The sequence below is a fragment of the Lolium rigidum genome, chromosome 6 (genome assembly GCF_022539505.1).
Source record: "Lolium rigidum isolate FL_2022 chromosome 6, APGP_CSIRO_Lrig_0.1, whole genome shotgun sequence".
Classification (NCBI taxonomy): Eukaryota; Viridiplantae; Streptophyta; class Magnoliopsida; order Poales; family Poaceae; genus Lolium; species Lolium rigidum.
In genome coordinates, this window is record NC_061513.1 from 353206666 (window position 1) to 353224061 (window position 17396).

Sequence of the window (17396 nt, forward strand, 5' to 3'; positions counted from 1 at the left end):
GGAGGCTTCAATTGCGGGAATCAATTGGCGCTATTGGGGAGCGCAATTTGGGAGGGGGGACTTGTCTGTAGAGAATGCGGCGGAGAGAGGAGCCGTTCCGATTATGCCTAATGCTCCCAATGTAGGACTCGGGTGGAAGTGAAGGGAGAACCGAAGAAAATGAACAAGCGATTAAGGCAGCTGATCGAGTTGAAGAAGCAAGCTAATCTGATGGCTGGTTGTTTTTTCTGTTGTATAATTGCGATCGGATTCTTATCATTGCTCACCAGGCGCTAGAAGTTGTTACAAGGGATACCTTGTTACAAATTCATTATGGGAAGTTACATGTACTTGTACGTAGTTGTTTTCATAGTTAGTGTGTGCATTCACCGAAATTACCAACTATATTGGAATGCTTTATGTATGCCTCATGTTTATACAAGGGATTCTTATCATTGCTCACCGAACTATATTAGTGTGTGCCGTTTCAAATTACCGAAACTATATGCCAAAACTATATCCCCTAAAAGAAAAAGGAAAGCGAAAGATAGTTGGGCCGTTTCAAATTACCGAAACAATATGCCAAAACTATATCCCCTAAAAGAAAAAGGAAAGCGAAAGATAGTTGATAATTGTTAGAGGGGTGACAATAATGCATTCACCAAAATCCGCAAATATGTATGCCTCATGTTTATACCGAAATTATACCACTTTTGGGCCATTTCAAATTACCGAAACTATATGCCAAAACTATATCCCCTAAAAGAAAAAGGAAAGCGAAAGATAGTTGATAATTGTTAGAGGGGTGAAAATAATGCATTCACCGAAATCCGCAAATATGTATGCCTCATGTTTATACCGAAATTATACCACTTTTGGGCCGTTTCAATTACCGAAACTATATGCCAAAACTATATCCCCTAAAAGAAAAAGGAAAGCGAAAGATAGTTGATAATTGTTAGAGGGGTGAAAATAATGCATTCACCGAAATCCGCAAATATGTATGCCTCATGTTTATACCAAAATTATACCTAAAAGAAAAAGGAAAGCATCCACCGACAGAGAGAGAGAGAGGGGTGGCCACGAAGAGAGAGAGAGGGGTGGCCACGAAGAGATGGGGAGGGGTATACTGCCCGTTAGATCAGTTGATCAACGGTTCGTGGAGTCGATCCGTGTGACAACGGCTCAACCAATCAGGATAAGTTTGGGCTTCTGAGAGCATTTGTGACAGAACGTGAGGGCAAAACTGAGTAGTACTAACAATCCAAGGGCACATAAATAGTAAATAGACTAAGGGATTCAAACAAAAAGAATTACAAAATGAAAAATGCGTATTTTGTACAATATAATTCATATTGGGCTACATCAAATTATTTGCAATTCAAATATACATGAGTGTGACAATTATGGCATCATTTAGACAAACTATGTTTTTGGGGAAGATGTTTTGCAAAGGGGTTTGAGTGGAAAACCATGCATCTTCATAGCTACACTAGTGATTATGAGAAGTGGCAATTTGTGGTAAAACTTGATTTATATATGTTTGTTAAGGTTTTCTTGGTGGCAGGTTGCGTAGGAAGACTCCATGAGTAGGTGCCACTATGTTTTTATTTTTTTGAATTTTTTTGCGCATGAAATGCCTCAATTAGATATGTTAATCTCATTTGTTGACTCTCGTTGACTAGCTACTTGAGGGTAAGACTGAGTATATTGCACTTGCCGAGCCTAAGTACTCGAGGGGAAAACCGAGTACGGATAAAATTTCCGTATAAGGCCCGAGGTTATAACTGAGTACACCAAACGTCCCAGGGTTAGACTCGTGTCGCGGTGCACGCTACAGCCGTGCATAGCGGACGCGTGTTGCGGTACACGCCACCTTCGTCTTTATAGAGCCCTTTTCCTCTCCCTCGACGCACGTTCTCACTGCAACCGCCTCTCCTGTCCCATCATCTTCTCCACAACCGAAGAAAAAACCCCGAAGAAAACCGTCGGCGATGGAGAAGAATGAGATGCCCATTGTCGGCGCATCAGCCGCCGGCGCATCGGCCGCTGCCCCCGTCCAGGCCCCTGTCGCTGCTTCCAACGTAGCAGCCGGCGCATCAGCCGCCGGCGCATTCACCGCTGCCCCCGTCCAGGCCCCTGTCGCTGCTTCCAACGTAGCAGCCGGCGCATCGGCCGCCGCCAACGTCCAGGCCCCCGTCGCTTGGGACCCGTACGAACCAGTGCCGTACGACGCGCCGGAGAACCCCTACGACACCAGCATCGTCGACGACGAGCAGGAGGTAACCCTTTGCTCCCTTGTTCTTATCCCATTTCAATCCTTTTGTGTTAGATCTAGCGTTATTAGGGTTCGTCTGTTCCTAGTTCAATCCATTTGTGTTAGATCTAGCGTTATTAGGGTGCGTCTGTTCCTAGTTCAATCCTTTTGTGTTAGATCTTGTGATTTGCTTTTGTTTAAGATTTGTGTCGATGATGATGAATATTTGGGCACAAATTGATTCAGGGTTTGGTCAGTAAACAATTGGTGTGTACAAATTTGTTGTGCATGATCTTTGGTTTGTCGATTCAAATTCTCGGATATAAGTGTGTCCAATGTAACCGAGGCTACCTCTTTTTTCGAGCCCATATTATCATGCATGATCTTTGTTCACTCTCTGTTCCATCATCGTTGCAATTGACTCCGTGTTTTTGCACGATCTTTGGTGCTACGTGACAGGTGCGGAAGCGAGCGACGTCGACGGCGACGACGAGTCCTTCCACACCAAGACTCGTCACGTCCTCGAGGCGGCTGCGGTCCGGCCATTACGATGGCCCCTTTGCTCGAGGAATTTACAAGTGCCCCTTCGCAACAGGAAGCTCCGCGCCACCGACTTCAAGCTGCACAGTGAACCATGCTGAATCCATTGGCGGATGCGGCGCTAGAGTTGGAACGACGGTGAACGTGCATGCGTTCATGGCCAAACACCAAGCACTTGGGATTCACCTCCGCAACCTCCAAGCGAGTCACGGGCGCAACTCTGGAGGCGTTGAACATGCTATCGCACTCTCGTATGTGACTTGCTCTATCCGTAGAGCAGCTTAAATTCATGTAAAATGTAGCTTATGTTGTAGGGTTCTATCGGTACTACTTGTTGGATCCGTCGTTAATATATCTATGCTATGTTGGCTGCTGTATGCGGCTTATCCTATATTTTTTCTGGATTTGTGCCCTAGATTTCCTACCTGATTGGGTAAAAACGAAGGCATAAAGAAATGAATGTCGTTAAAAAACAGAAGGAGAAGCTGCTCTAGATTTGCTACCAATTTGGGCTATCAAATATGAATGAGATCGAGCGAGAGAGAGGAAAAAGGTACATTGAAAACTGCTAATCCGGGCGAAAGAGACGAAACCACTCGTGCCCACGTCCCGGACCCACACGTCTCCACACGCTACGGCCCCACACGCTACGGCCTCACACGCTACAGCCACACAAACATGGTCTCGTCCTGTCCCACGCGGTTCTTTCCTACCTGCCCCACACGACGCGGCCCCACAAATGACACGACCCCACTCGTCAGCACGGAACGGCCAACTTAACGGATCCCTTCTGTCCGAGCTCCTTCTGCGGGTTTCAGACAAGGTCTTGGGGAAAACTGAGGAAAAACTAAGGAGCTGGGGAAAACTAAGCACAACTAAGGACCCGAGGGCACGAAAATAGAAATCCCTACAACATAATACATAGACCGTAATCCAACAGGATCTATTACTAATAATCCACCTTCCGGTTATCGTCCGAACCCATTCCAGTATTAAGTTGCAAGCAACATATTATCGCATTAAGCAATGCGTGTAAAGTAAACAATAGAATTATCATTGGATAAAACATTTTTTTCTCCCTAGTAGCAACAACACATCTACAATCTTAGAAGTTATTGTCACTCTTCCAGAAAACTAGAGGCATGAACCTACTATCGAGCATAAATACTCCCTCTTGGTGTCACAAGCATCTACTTAGGCAGAGTATCTACTAGCAACAGAGAGCATGCAAGATCACAAATAACATATGACAAGTATACAATCGATCTCAACATAGTATTCAATATTCATCGGATCCCAGCAAACACAACATGTAGCTTTATATAAAGATGATCTTGATCATTATAGGCAGCTCACAAGATCTAAACATGAGGCACAAATTGGAGAAGACAACCATCTAGCTACTGCTATGGACCCATAGTCCAGGGATGAACTACTCACACATCACTTCGGAGGCGGGCATGGCGATGTAGAGGCCTTCGGTGATGATCTCCCTGTCCGGCAGGGTACCGGGAAGAGCTTCAGAACCCTCCCGAGCTAGGGTCTGCGATGGCGGCCGCGACGAAAATTTTCATGGATGGAGGCTCGGGTATTTAGGTTTTTCCCGATCAGATGAATAAATAGGCGGAAGGGCGAGGTCGGTGGGTGCCCGAGGGGCCCACACCACCCCTAGGCCAGGTGTGGCTAGGGCCTGGGCTGCGCCTAGGCCAGGTGTGGCCACCTCGTGGTGCATCTTCGTCTCTCCTCCGGACTCCGTCTTCGTTATAGTAAAATAGGAACTTCGGCTTTTGTTTCGTCTTCCGAGAATATTTCCTGTACAACTTTTCTAAAATACAAAACAACAGAAAACAGGGAACTGGCACTGTGACATCTTGTCAATAGGTGTTAGTTCTGGAAAATGTATAAAAGTGCAACGAAGTGTAAACAAAACATATAGAAATTGATGAAAAACAAGCATGGAGCATCAAATTTGCAACGTATCACCCGTCGCTCCCTTCGTTGCTGCAGCACCTCGTTGGCGTCATCCTCGGCCTTCATTATCCTCGAAGGACGTTAGGATGGACCTTTGCTTCGCGGCCTTCTCCTCCAGGTCAGGCCCGCTCCAGTCATCGTCGTCATCCGAGTCCAACTCCGCGCTACTGCTGCTCTACTTCGAAGGCCGTGTGAGCCGCCTCCTCCTCTGCTGCCTCCCGCAGCGCGTCGGCCATGAACTGCTCGTTCATCGTCCCGAGCTACGGGTCCTCCCCCCGACGTCGTCCTCATCGTTTTCGTAGTCGAACTCGAACATGGAGGTGGAGGCGATGATAGAGGAGCCTGGCCGCCGCCACCGGTGCGGCTCATCATTGCATACGTGGTGGCTAGGCAGCGAGGCATGGTGTCGTGGAGGCGGAGGGATGGATTGCCGGCGGCTGTGGTGGCGATGGCGAGCGGGGGACCTTTTATAGCCGGTGTTGACGAGGGAAGATGTGGGGAGAAAGCACGGGAAGCCGTGGAGAAGGCGCGCGGACATGTGCGGGAATGCGAACAGCGGCGACGCGTGGAGGTGACGTAGTGCCGACTGGACGTCTCGCCTGCACCGCCATGGAAACCATCGTTGCTATTAAGGTAAAGCTGCTGCATTGCATGCCTCTGCGTTGCTGACGAATCAGCTCCGCCACTCGCGACGCGGGTTTTCGTTTCATCCGTCGCTAACGAAGATTTTCATGTGTAGCGGAAATAGGTTGGAGCATCGGACACCGTATTGGACCACCCAGACAAAAAAGGTTTTGGAACACGTGGCTAGGGGACCGTCGAAAGTTCGACGCGCCAATCTTTTTTTTATAAACGATTTGAAAAACGTGGCTGGAAATGTTTTTAGATCTTGACCAAGGCGGGGATAGGAAGACCCAACTTCCACCCATGCTCCACGCATTAATGAACCCTCGCCTTAAATCCCTCTTCCAACCGTCTCCTCCCCAGCCCGGTGACCGTATTCATCTCCTGGAACGGAAAGCACCAATCCAGCTTCCCCTATAAAATCCTCCCCTCCCCGACCCCCCAATCCCACCAACGCAGCGTGTCAACCAGATCCCCAAGACCAAAACAAGCCCCAGCAACCTATTCGAGCCAGAGTTGAATCTGAGTTTACTTCGGGAGATTTCAGTCCAATCCGTCGAGATGGGTTCGCAGGCGATCGAGAAGAACAGGGAGGGCGCGGAGGTGTACCACGGCGCGGCGCTGTGCGCGGAGAAGGCGGTGGAGCTGCTGGCGGAGACCAACATGCCGCTGGGCCTGCTCCCGCTCGCCGACATCGAGGAGGTGGGCTACAACCGCGCCACCGGCTTCGTCTGGCTGCGCCAGAAGAAGGCGCTCACGCACACCTTCAAGCAGATCGGCCGCCAGGTCTCGTACGCCACCGAGGTCACCGCCGTCGTCGAGGACAAGAAGATGAAGCGCATGACCGGGGTCAAGAGCAAGGAGATGCTCATCTGGGTCACGCTCTGCGACATGTACATCGACAAGGACGACCCTTCCAAGATCACCTTCAAGACCCCCACCGGCCTCGGCAGGACCTTCCCCGTCTCCGCCTTCGGGAAGGACGACGACGGCAAGCCCAAGGCGCCCGCCGCCGCCGCAGAGGCCGAGGCCGCCGTGGCCAAGTAAGAACGCGCCCGGCCGCCCGCCACACCAAGTTGAAGAGTTCTCGAGCCAATTATTGCTTTGCTTATCAACCGCTGCCATGATCTGTTTCAATAAACAAATTACGTCTACTAATACTCTCCAACCTCCGGTGTTTTGCCGAGGGCATCTACCTTGTATAATACTATCATAATTATCATATATAATCGTGCGCTCCTTAATCTTATTCTCTATTGATATGTGTTGGATCAATCGGAAGGCAATCGTCGTGAACATTATTCTGGCAGTATCACGAGGTGTACGTGACTAGCGTGTTGCATAATTTACTTCAGGCATCAAAAGCTTCTCTCCCCTTTTCCACCGACCACTGGGGACGATTCAATTCTCCTGCTCCTCCGTGCTATCTACTTAAGTGGAGTCACGTATAGGTAGATGAGTGTAGCTGTCGAAGCTCGCCTTCAAATTAAACGGAAAAGAGCTGCAAGTAGTACGTTGACAGATTAAATGAGACAACAACGATGGATTCCTAGACCGAGATGGACCGCAATAATCTAGCAGGAGCCTACATCCGGGATAGGACTTTGATCCACCATCAATGGAATGAATGTACTAGCTAGCACGAAGAAATAGTACTCATATTTGCTTCACAAATCAAGAAACATACGTATTGCAAATTTACAATCCGAGCCAGGCAAGCAACTTGCGTCGATGTGCAAGTGTGTGAATGTTGATGTGTACTCGCAACAACACTGAGGTCACTTATCCAGCGAGTCGGTTGGATGCATCATCAAAGGGTCCAACATGCCTAGCGTGTGTTATACTACTTTTTAAAGCAATGTGGCCAGCTCTACGCGTCGGCGTGGGCGGGGCAAACGCTAAACAATCATTCCAAAACTTGCAACAAAACACTCACAATACAATATTTTTCTTGTTTTACAGCAATATATTGTCACATCATTTCTTCGTTGTGTGTAAGAAAGTTACAAGAAAAATGTCGCAGCATTTCGAAAAGACCAATTCGGCTGAAATATATGGGTATGCATCAAATATTCACTGGTCGCACATATCTATACTCCTATATAGTGTGCCAATCTCGAACTAGAGGTACGAAGAAAATCTCTAACCTTTCATTGGACTTAATCCAACGGCCAACAATGAAGGGATTCATGGTCTACAATATTGAGCAAAGTCTTCCACATCTTCCTAGCTAGGACATCCGGACAAAGAAAATCAATGGAACAACTCAAAGACCTAGTGCTAGGAGCATCCGTACCACCTTGTGACCTGGCCTAGGAAGTCAATGACGAAAAGGTTTATACACTATCACATGCACAGGAATTTGCTATCTTTTTGGCAAGTCTGGGGTTTCTATTACCGAATCATGATCATTGTGATACTAATCTATAACTACTCACAAACAAAATACATCTACTACTGCAGACGATACTACATAACAATAACCGAAGAGTGCTCTCGGAGTCTTGGTCCAAGTATTTATGAAATGCTTGTATTATGTCTTATTTGTAGATAGCATAAATCAATTAGAAATTGTGATATCAAAATGTGCAAAGCACGCGCATGTTGCTAGTGTAGCATAGGAGGGAAATGTTTGCAACACACCAACAAAACATCTAGAACCCAAGATTTTGCAGTATATGCCTAGAAGCATCGAAAAAATCTTGCTCTTGTCTTCAGAACAAAACACACTCAAGTTTGCAGCATGAAGGGCAAACAAGTGCAACATAAAAATATATCTTAAAATACTAACTTTTTTAAAAAAGCATCGGCCGCACCGGGTTGGGCTCGCTAGAGCCTCGTCACCAAGGAATCTGGTGACCTTGGAAACCCCCCCCCCCCCACGGTCCCACGATCTTCCCCGAGTTCGATGGCACATAGGAATCAATTTAATGCATCCATTGCGGTGATCGAGGGATATGTATAGGAGGGGGAGGGACAAGGGAGGAGCATTAGAGAATTGATGGAGAAGCTCATGGGAGCTATGGTGTGTGGAATTGATGGCCATGGAGGTGAAAGGAGCAGGAATGTACATGTGGGGAGTTGAGAGGAGTAGCAACACTTGCGAGAAAGTAGCAGCGCGAGGCAAGATATGGGAGTTGAGAGAGGAGCGGGAACGTACATGTGGGGAGTTGAGAGGAATAGCAACACTTGCGAGAAAATAGTATCGTGGTACATAACAGACGATCGAATAGCATAGAGGAGATCTTTAGTGGATCATCTACATCCCATACGTTCAGTCCCTAGTCTTAATAACCAAGACCTAGGCACCTTCAAATGCGAGAATATGAGCATCATGTGAAGGAGTATGGAAAGATGATGTTTGAGGGTGGAGAAGTATGAGCAGGTTGTTTCTGGAGGAAGGAGATGGCCTCTAAGTTATTTGTTTTTTTATTAGGATATTTTGATTTCTGATTGGGATAACAATTGGGGCATCCAAATTAGCAAATTGGCTCCCGCAAATGGGTCTCACTTGCTACTTTACGTGTCAATTTACGATTAGTGTTTTATGAGAAAATTGTAAGGGTACATTGCCCCTAAGTGTGTTTTTGGTAATTAATGATAATTCTCTATGGACTAATGTTTTCATTGTCTTTATATTAAGGAATATTCTATAGGTATTTCTTGAATTCCACATGTTGGATTCAAGTGTGGATGCCATGAATATATTGTTATACTTTTGGTATTGGCATCAAGATCATCGATTTGAAGAGAAGAATATGATATGATCAAGAAGAAGAAATGAAGATGGAGTTCTTGTGTGGAACTCAAGTTAGCTATGCTCTAGCTTATGTGTTAAGCAATGAATGATCAGATATTATGATATAGCATGAAGAGATACAAGGTTGCACAAGATTAAGAGTGAAGATTGAATTCAAGTTGGTCAACACATGAAGCATAAAGAGTGTACCACTTTGGATCATGTGATCTTGTGGTATGGTAAACCTTGTCAATTATGCTTCATGAGCTAACCCACTATATATGTGCATTTGTGTTGTCTATGTGGATTAGGTATTTTGCCATGTGCTTGCATCAAGATTATGATCTCATATAGCCCATGTGACGATGGCATCAAGTATGGATGTCATCAAGATTGAGAAGGGAAAGTTCAAGATGAGCATATTGAAGATATCATGCTTGAAGCTTGCGGTCCATTTGGTGATAATGGACATGTGAAGATGTGCCTCAATGAAGCTATCTCATCAGGGTGTATGGGGGAGAATTTGCGAGTCTTCACGAAACAACAATGATCAAGTGAGGCATTCCGGCTTGACTGGAGCTTGAAGCATTGTCATAAAGATCAACCGGGATGCGCAAGTCAAAGGTATGGCCATGGATTTTCCTTTTACCAGTCTCAAGGTGGTTGTTGGGAGACCGGGTTATAGGATAGATAGCCGCACTATCAAGAGGAGCTTTCGATTGAGTAACTTTAATCGCATCGTCTTAGGGAGCTCAATCCTTCGCATACTTTGCATCCCTATAATCTTGTTGCTGTGTGAGGTTCTTGAGCATGTTACTAGCTTTTCAACAAGCCCAAGTTCATCAGAAATAGATTCCGTATGCATCTTCCTTTGTGTTTTCGAGTTTGGAGGTCTCACCGGTTCATCTTTTAGGGAGTTTCACACCTCTCCTTATTTGATATTTTACCTCTAGATCTTTTTTGGGTATTATATCCTCTATTATATAGAGCATGTTCTTAGCTTATCAAAAAGCCCAAGTTTGCTAAAATCAGAGTTCAGATGTAAAAGTTATCATCGTTGTTGTATTATGTCTGGAATTCCGGCATCGAAATCGGCGGTGCCGGTTTTGCCGCTGAAATCATTCCGGCGTGCTGGATTGTTTCCGGTATATGCCGAATGGCATATCAGTACGTCATTCTAGCGAAACCGAAATGATTTCGGCAAGCCGAAATGATTCCGGCGTGGGAACCGGCAGGCCATTCCGGCATGGGAACTGGCGTGCCAGTTTCCTTCCCGGTTTCATTTTTTGGTTCCGGCGTAGAATCCGGCGCTGCCGGAATTTTTCGGCAGATAGATGATACGTCTCAAACGTATCTATAATTTTTTATGTTCCATGCTAGTTTTATGACAATACTCACATGTTTTATATACACTTTATATCATTTTGATGCATTTTCCGGCACTAACCTATTAACAAGATGCCGAAGCGCCAGTTCCTGTTTTCTGCTGTTTTTGGTTTCAGAAATCTTACACAGGAAATATTCTCGGAATTAGACGAAACAAAAGCCCACGGTCTTATTTTCCACGGAGCCTTCCAGAAGTCCGAAGAGGAGACGAAGAGGGGCGACGAGGCGGCCACACCCTAGGGGGGGCGCGACCCCACCCCTGGCCGCGGCGCCCTATGGGGTGGCCCCCTCGAGCGTCCTCCGACTCTGCCCCTTCGCCTATTTAATCTCTCCGTCGCGAAAACCCTAGTACCGAGAGCCACGATACGAGAAAAGTTACTGAGACTCCGCCGCCGCTAATCCCATCTCGGGGGATTCAGGAGATCGCCTCCGGCACCCTGCCGGAGAGGGGAATCATCACCGAAGGGCTCTACATCACCATGCCCGCCTCCGGACTGATGCGTGAGTAGTTCATCCTTGGACTATGGGTCCATAGCGAGTAGCAGATGGTTTTCTTCTCCTCTTGTGCTATCATGTTTAGATCTTGTGAGCTGCCTATCATGATCAAGATCATCTATTTGTAATGCTACATGTTGTGTTTGTTGGGATCCGATGAATACGGAATACTATGTCAAGTTGATTATTGATCTATCATATATGTGTTGTTTATGATCTTGCATGCTCTCCGTTGCTAGTAGAGGCTCTGGCCAAGTTGATACTTGTGACTCCAAGAGGTGGTATTTATGCTCGATAGTGGGTTCATGCCTCCATTGAATGCGGGACGGTGACGTAAAGTTCTAAGGTTATGGATGTGCTCGTTGCCACTAGGGATAGAACATCAATGCTTTGTCTAAGGATATTTGTATTGTTTACATTACGCACGGTACTTAATGCAATTGTCCGTTGTTTGCAACTTAATACTCGGAAGGGGTGCGGATGCTAACCCGAAGGTGGACTTTTTAGGCATAGATGCATGCTTGGATAGCGGTATATGTTCTTTGTCGTAATGCCCTAAGTAAATCTCATAGTAGTCATCATGATATGTATGTGCATTGTTATGCCCTCTCTATTTGTCAATTGCCCAACTGTAATTTGTTCACCCAACATGCTATTTATCTTATTGGAGAGACATCACTAGTGAACTGTGGACCCCGGTCCATTCTTTTACATCTGAAATACAATCTACTGCAATCATTGTTCTCTGCTATTCTCTGCAAACAAACATCATTCTCCACACCATACGTTTAATCCTTTGTTTACAGCAAGCCAGTGAGATTGACAACCTCACTGTTAAGTTGGGGCAAAGTATTTTGATTGTGTTGTGCAGGTTCCACGTTGGCGCCGGAATCCCCGGTGTTGCGCCGCACTACACTCCTCCACCAACAACCTTCACGTGGCCTTCATCTCCCTACTGGTTCGATAACCTTGGTTTCTTGCGAGGGAAAACTTGCTGCTGTACGCATCACACCTTCCTCTTGGGGTTCCCAACGGACGTGTGCTTCACGCGTTATCAAGCTCTTTTTCGGCGCCGTTGCCGGGGAGGTCAAGACACGCTGCAAGGGGAGTCTCTCACATCCAATCTCTTTACTTTGTTTATTGTCTTGCTTTACTTTATTTTATTTTCTGTCTTGTTTGCTTTCTTTATATCAAAAACACAAAAAAATTAGTTACTTGCATTTAATTTATTTTGTTATCATGTCTAGTCATGTATTTGTTACTCTGTCACCCGAGGAATTGATCTTTACTTTTAAACAAGGGGATGAGGAGAGTTTTAAGGAAGCTTGGTCTAGAATTTTTGATTCTTATGGTAAAACTGAACCTAAAATGACTCTAAGCCTGCTTCTTAGTAACTTTTATTTTGGGCTTATTCTTCGCTATAGATATGCCCTGGATGCTGTAGTGGGAGGAGATTTCCTTCACTGCGATGGGGATCAAGCTTTTAATGCCATAAAAAAATTGGTTACATCATCTAGCTCCGCTAATAATTTTGATTCATCTCTTGTTAGTATTTATAATAGATTAAACACTCTCGAGACAAATATATCTTGTTTAAAAGAAGGGTATAGTCAGATTCGTGAGCATTTTGATTATGTCCCAGTAAACTTTGAACCTTCAATGTGGGACCCTACTATTAAAGTTGCTATTTGTGGTGAAAATTTTTATGCCCGTTGTGATATTATGTCTGAGTTTTGCCTTATGCCTAAAAGTATTTATGAATCTTTGACACTTTGGGGACTTACCGAAGGAGGAGAAGGAATAACTCTTACTGATAACTCTGTTATAATTCCTAAGGGAATAGCTGAAGGTGTGTTCACAAACTTTCTTGGAAGAACGGTATCCACTGATTATCTCGTTACTGAATGTGTAGGGACAGGACAAATCACACTTGGAAGATCCCTGCTGAAACTCTTGGGAGCAACCATAGATGTGGGGAAAGGCACTCTAAATTTTACCTCTACACCCAGATGCGGTCATATATTCCCTAAACCAAAGAGTAAGAATAAGAGTAAGAAGGGTAGGCGCAAAGCCCCTGGTAATAATGTTAATGCTTCCTCTTTTGATAATACTTGATTTACACTTTATGTGCCTAGCTGAAAGGCGTTAAAGAAAAGCGCTTATGGGAGATAACCCATTATATATTTCTGCAATTTTTGTTTTATATTTGAGTCAAGGTTCTTGTTACTACTGTAGCAATACCTTTGTATATTTACTTTATTGCATTGTTGTGCCAAGTAAAGTCTTTGATAGTAAGGTTGATACTAGATTTGAATTTCTGCGCAGAAACAGATTTCTAGCTGTCACGAATTTGAGTAGATCTCTCTGTAGGAAACTCAGAAAAATCTGCGAAAATTCATGAGTGGTCCCAGAATATGTACGCAACTTTCATTCAATTTTAGCTTCTTCATCTGAGCATGTTAAGTGCCTCGAAAAAATTCATCTTTACGGACTGTTCTGTTTTGACAGATTCTGTCTTTTATTTCACATTGCCTCTTTTACTGTGTTGAGAGGATTTCTTTGCTCCATTAACTTTCAGTAGCCTTGGGTAATGTCCAGAAGTGTTGGGAATGATTGTGTCCTCTCTGAACATGTGAATTTTTGATTATGCACTAACCCTCTAATGAGATTGTTTTGAGTTTGGTGTGGAGGAAGTTTTCAAGGGTCAAGAGAGGAGGATGATACAATATGATCAAGAAGAGTGAAAAGTCTAAGCTTGGGGATGCCCCCGTGGTTCATCCCTGCATATTTTAAGAAGACTCAAGCATCTAAGCTTGGGGATGCCCAAGGCATCCCTTCTTCATCGACAACTTATCAGGTCACCTCTAGTGAAACTATATTTTTATTTCGTCACATCTTATGTGCTTTACTTGAAGCGTCTATATGTTTTTATTTTTGTTTATGTTCGAATAAATTTGGATCCTAGCATTCCTTGTGTGGGAGAAAGACACGCTCCGCTTTTTCATATTGAACACTGGTGTTCTTAGCTATACTTTTAATGTTCATGGCGAAGGTTGAAAGCCGCTTCATTTATTGCTATTTGGTTGGAAACAGAAAATGCTTCATGTGGTAATTGGTATATGGTCTTGAATAATTTGATACTTGGCAATTGTTTTGAGCTCTCAAATAGATCATGTTTAAGCTCTTGCATCATGTAGTTTAAACCTATTAGTGGAGAACTACCGTAGAGCATGTTGAAATTTGGTTTGCATGATTGGTCTCTCTAAAGTCTAGATATTTTCTGGTAAAAGTGTTTGAACAACAAGGAAGACAGTGTAGAGTCTTATAATGCTTGCAATATGTTCTTATGTAAGTTTTGCTATACCGGTTCATACTTGTGTTTGCTTCAAACAACCTTGCTAGCCAAAGCCTTGTACTCGAGAGGGAATGCTTCTCATGCATCCAAAACCTTGAGCCAAAACTTATGCCATTTGTGTCCACCATAACTACCTACTATGTGGTATTTTTCTGCCATTCCAAAGTAAATTTCTTGCGTGCTACCTTTAAAAATTTCATTCCTTGTCTTTGCAATACATAGCTCATGAGAAAATAGCCTAAAAAACTATTGTGGTAATGAATATGTCGCTTATGTATCTTATTTCTTATAAGTTGCTTGTTGAGCGGTAACCATGTTATCTGGGGACGCCATCAACTGTTACACCTTTGTTGAATATCATGTGAGTTGCTATGCATGTTCGTCTTGTCTGAAGTAAGGGTGATTTGTCATGATTAAATGGTTTGAGTATGCATATTGTTAGAGAAGAACATTGGGCCGCCAACCAAAGCCATGTATCATGGTGGAAGTTTCAGCTTGGACATTAATCCTCAATCTCTTATGAGAATATTATCTGTTGTTGAATGCTTAAGCATTAAAGAGGAGTCCATTATTTGTTTTCTATGTTGTCCCGGTATGGATATCCTCAAGTTGAGATCTATCAAAATTGAGAAATCAAAAGCGATCCATCTCCTTGAACCTTTGTACAGGTGACATAGAGGTACCCCTTTGTGAAACTTGGTTGAAACATATGTAATGCAATGATAATCCATGGAAATCCGAGCTAATTAGGACAAGGTGCGAGCACTATTGGTATTCGATGCATGAGGCTTGCAACTTATAGGATGTTTTATGCATAACACATATGAATTATTACTACAGTTGAGAAAATTGTTTCCATGTTTTCAAAATAAAAAGCTCTATCACATGAGTAATCCCTGCTTCCCTCTGCGAAGGGCCTTTTTTCTTACTTTATGTTGAGTCAGTTTACCTACTTCTTTCTATCTTAGAAGCAAACACTTGTGTCAACTGTGTGCATTGATTCTTACATACTTGCTTATTTGCATTCATTATATTACTTTGTGTTGACAATTATCCATGAGATATACATGTTGAAAGTTGAAAGCAACTGCTGAAACTTATATCTTCCTTTGTGTTGTTTCAAAACCTTCTATTAAGAATCTATTGCTTTATGAGTTAACTCTTATGCAAGACCTATTGATGCTTGTCTTGAAAGTACTATTCATGAAAAGTCTTTGCTATATGATTCAGTTGTTTAGTCATTATCTTTACAATTGCTTTGAATCACTTCATTCATCTCATATGCTTTACAATAGTATTGATCAAGATTATGATAGTAGCATGTCACTTCAGAAATTATCCTTGTTATCGTTTACCTACTCGAGGGCGAGTAGGAACTAAGCTTGGGGATGCTTGATACGTCTCAAACGTATCTATAATTTCTTATGTTCCATGCTAGTTTTATGACAATACTCACATGTTTTATATACACTTTATATCATTTTGATGCATTTTCCGGCACTAACCTATTAACAAGATGCCGAAGCGCCAGTTCCTATTTTCTGCTGTTTTTGGTTTCAGAAATCCTACACAGGAAATATTCTCGGAATTGGACGAAACAAAAGCACACGGTCTTATTTTCCACGGAGCCTTCCAGAAGTCCGAAGAGGAGACGAAGAGGGGCGACGAGGCGGCCACACCCTAGGGGGCGCGGCCCCACCCCTGGCCGCGCCGCCCTATGGGGTGGGCCCCTCGAGCGTCCCCCCGACTCTACCCCTTCGCCTATTTAATCTCTCCGTCGCGAAAACCCTAGTACCGAGAGCCACGATACGAGAAAAGTTACTGAGACTCCGCCGCCGCCAATCCTATCTCGGGGGATTTAGGAGATCGCCTCTGGCACCCTGCCGGAGAGGGGAATCATCACCGAAGGGCTCTACATCACCATGCCCGCCTCCGGACTGATGCGTGAGTAGTTCATCCTTGGACTACGGGTCCATAGCAGTAGCCAGATGGTTTTCTTCTCCTCTTGTGCTATCATGTTTAGATCTTGTGAGCTGCCTATCATGATCAAGATCATCTATTTGTAATGCTACATGTTGTGTTTGTTGGGATCCGATGAATATGGAATACTATGTCAAGTTGATTATTGATCTATCATATATGTGTTGTTTATGATCTTGCATGCTCTCCGTTGCTAGTAGAGGCTCTGGCCAAGTTGATACTTGTGACTCCAAGAGGGGGTATTTATGCTCGATAGTGGGTTCATGCCTCCATTGAATCTGGGACAGTGACAGAAAGTTCTAAGGTTATGGATGTGCTGTTGCCACTAGGGATAAAACATCAATGCTTTGTCTAAGGATATTTGTATTGTTTACATTACGTACAGTACTTAATGCAATTGTCTGTTGTTTGCAACTTAATACTGGAAGGGGTGCGGATGCTAACCCGAAGGTGGACTTTTTAGGCATAGATGCATGCTGGATAGCGGTCTATGTTCTTTGTCGTAATGCCCTAAGTAAATCTCATAGTAGTCATCATGATATGTATGTGCATTGTTATGCCCTCTCTATTTGTCAATTGCCCAACTGTAATTTGTTCACCCAACATGCTATTTATCTTATTGGAGAGATACCACTAGTGAACTGTGGACCTCGGTCCATTCTTTTACATCTGAAGTACAATCTACTGCAATCATTGTTCTCTGCTGTTCTCTGCAAACAAACATCATTCTCCACACCATACGTTTAATCCTTTGTTTACAGCAAGCCGGTGAGATTGACAACCTCACTGTTAAGTTGGGGCAAAGTATTTTGATTGTGTTGTGCAGGTTCCACGTTGGCGCCGGAATCCCTGGTGTTGCGCCGCACTACACTCCTCCACCAACAACCTTCACGTGGCCTGCATCTCCTACTGGTTCGATAACCTTGGTTTCTTACTGAGGGAAAAGTTGCTGCTGTACGCATCACACCTTCTTCTTGGGGTTCCCAACGGACGTGTGCATCACGCGTTATCAATAGACTGGCTGCTCGTTTACTACCCCAAACGGTCATATTTTGAGGGGCTATAAAAGG

At 44.3% G+C, this 17396-nt stretch overlaps 1 protein-coding gene across 1 annotated transcript; it reads left to right on the forward strand.

Moving 5' to 3' along the window:
- The first annotated feature begins 5727 nt into the window (after positions 1–5727).
- Positions 5728–6627, forward strand: LOC124665786. Its single transcript, XM_047203164.1, has one exon. It carries the CDS (start codon positions 5933–5935, stop codon positions 6416–6418), a length of 486 nt encoding a protein of 161 aa, XP_047059120.1. The 5' UTR covers positions 5728–5932; the 3' UTR covers positions 6419–6627.
- The last annotated feature ends 10769 nt before the right edge of the window (positions 6628–17396 follow it).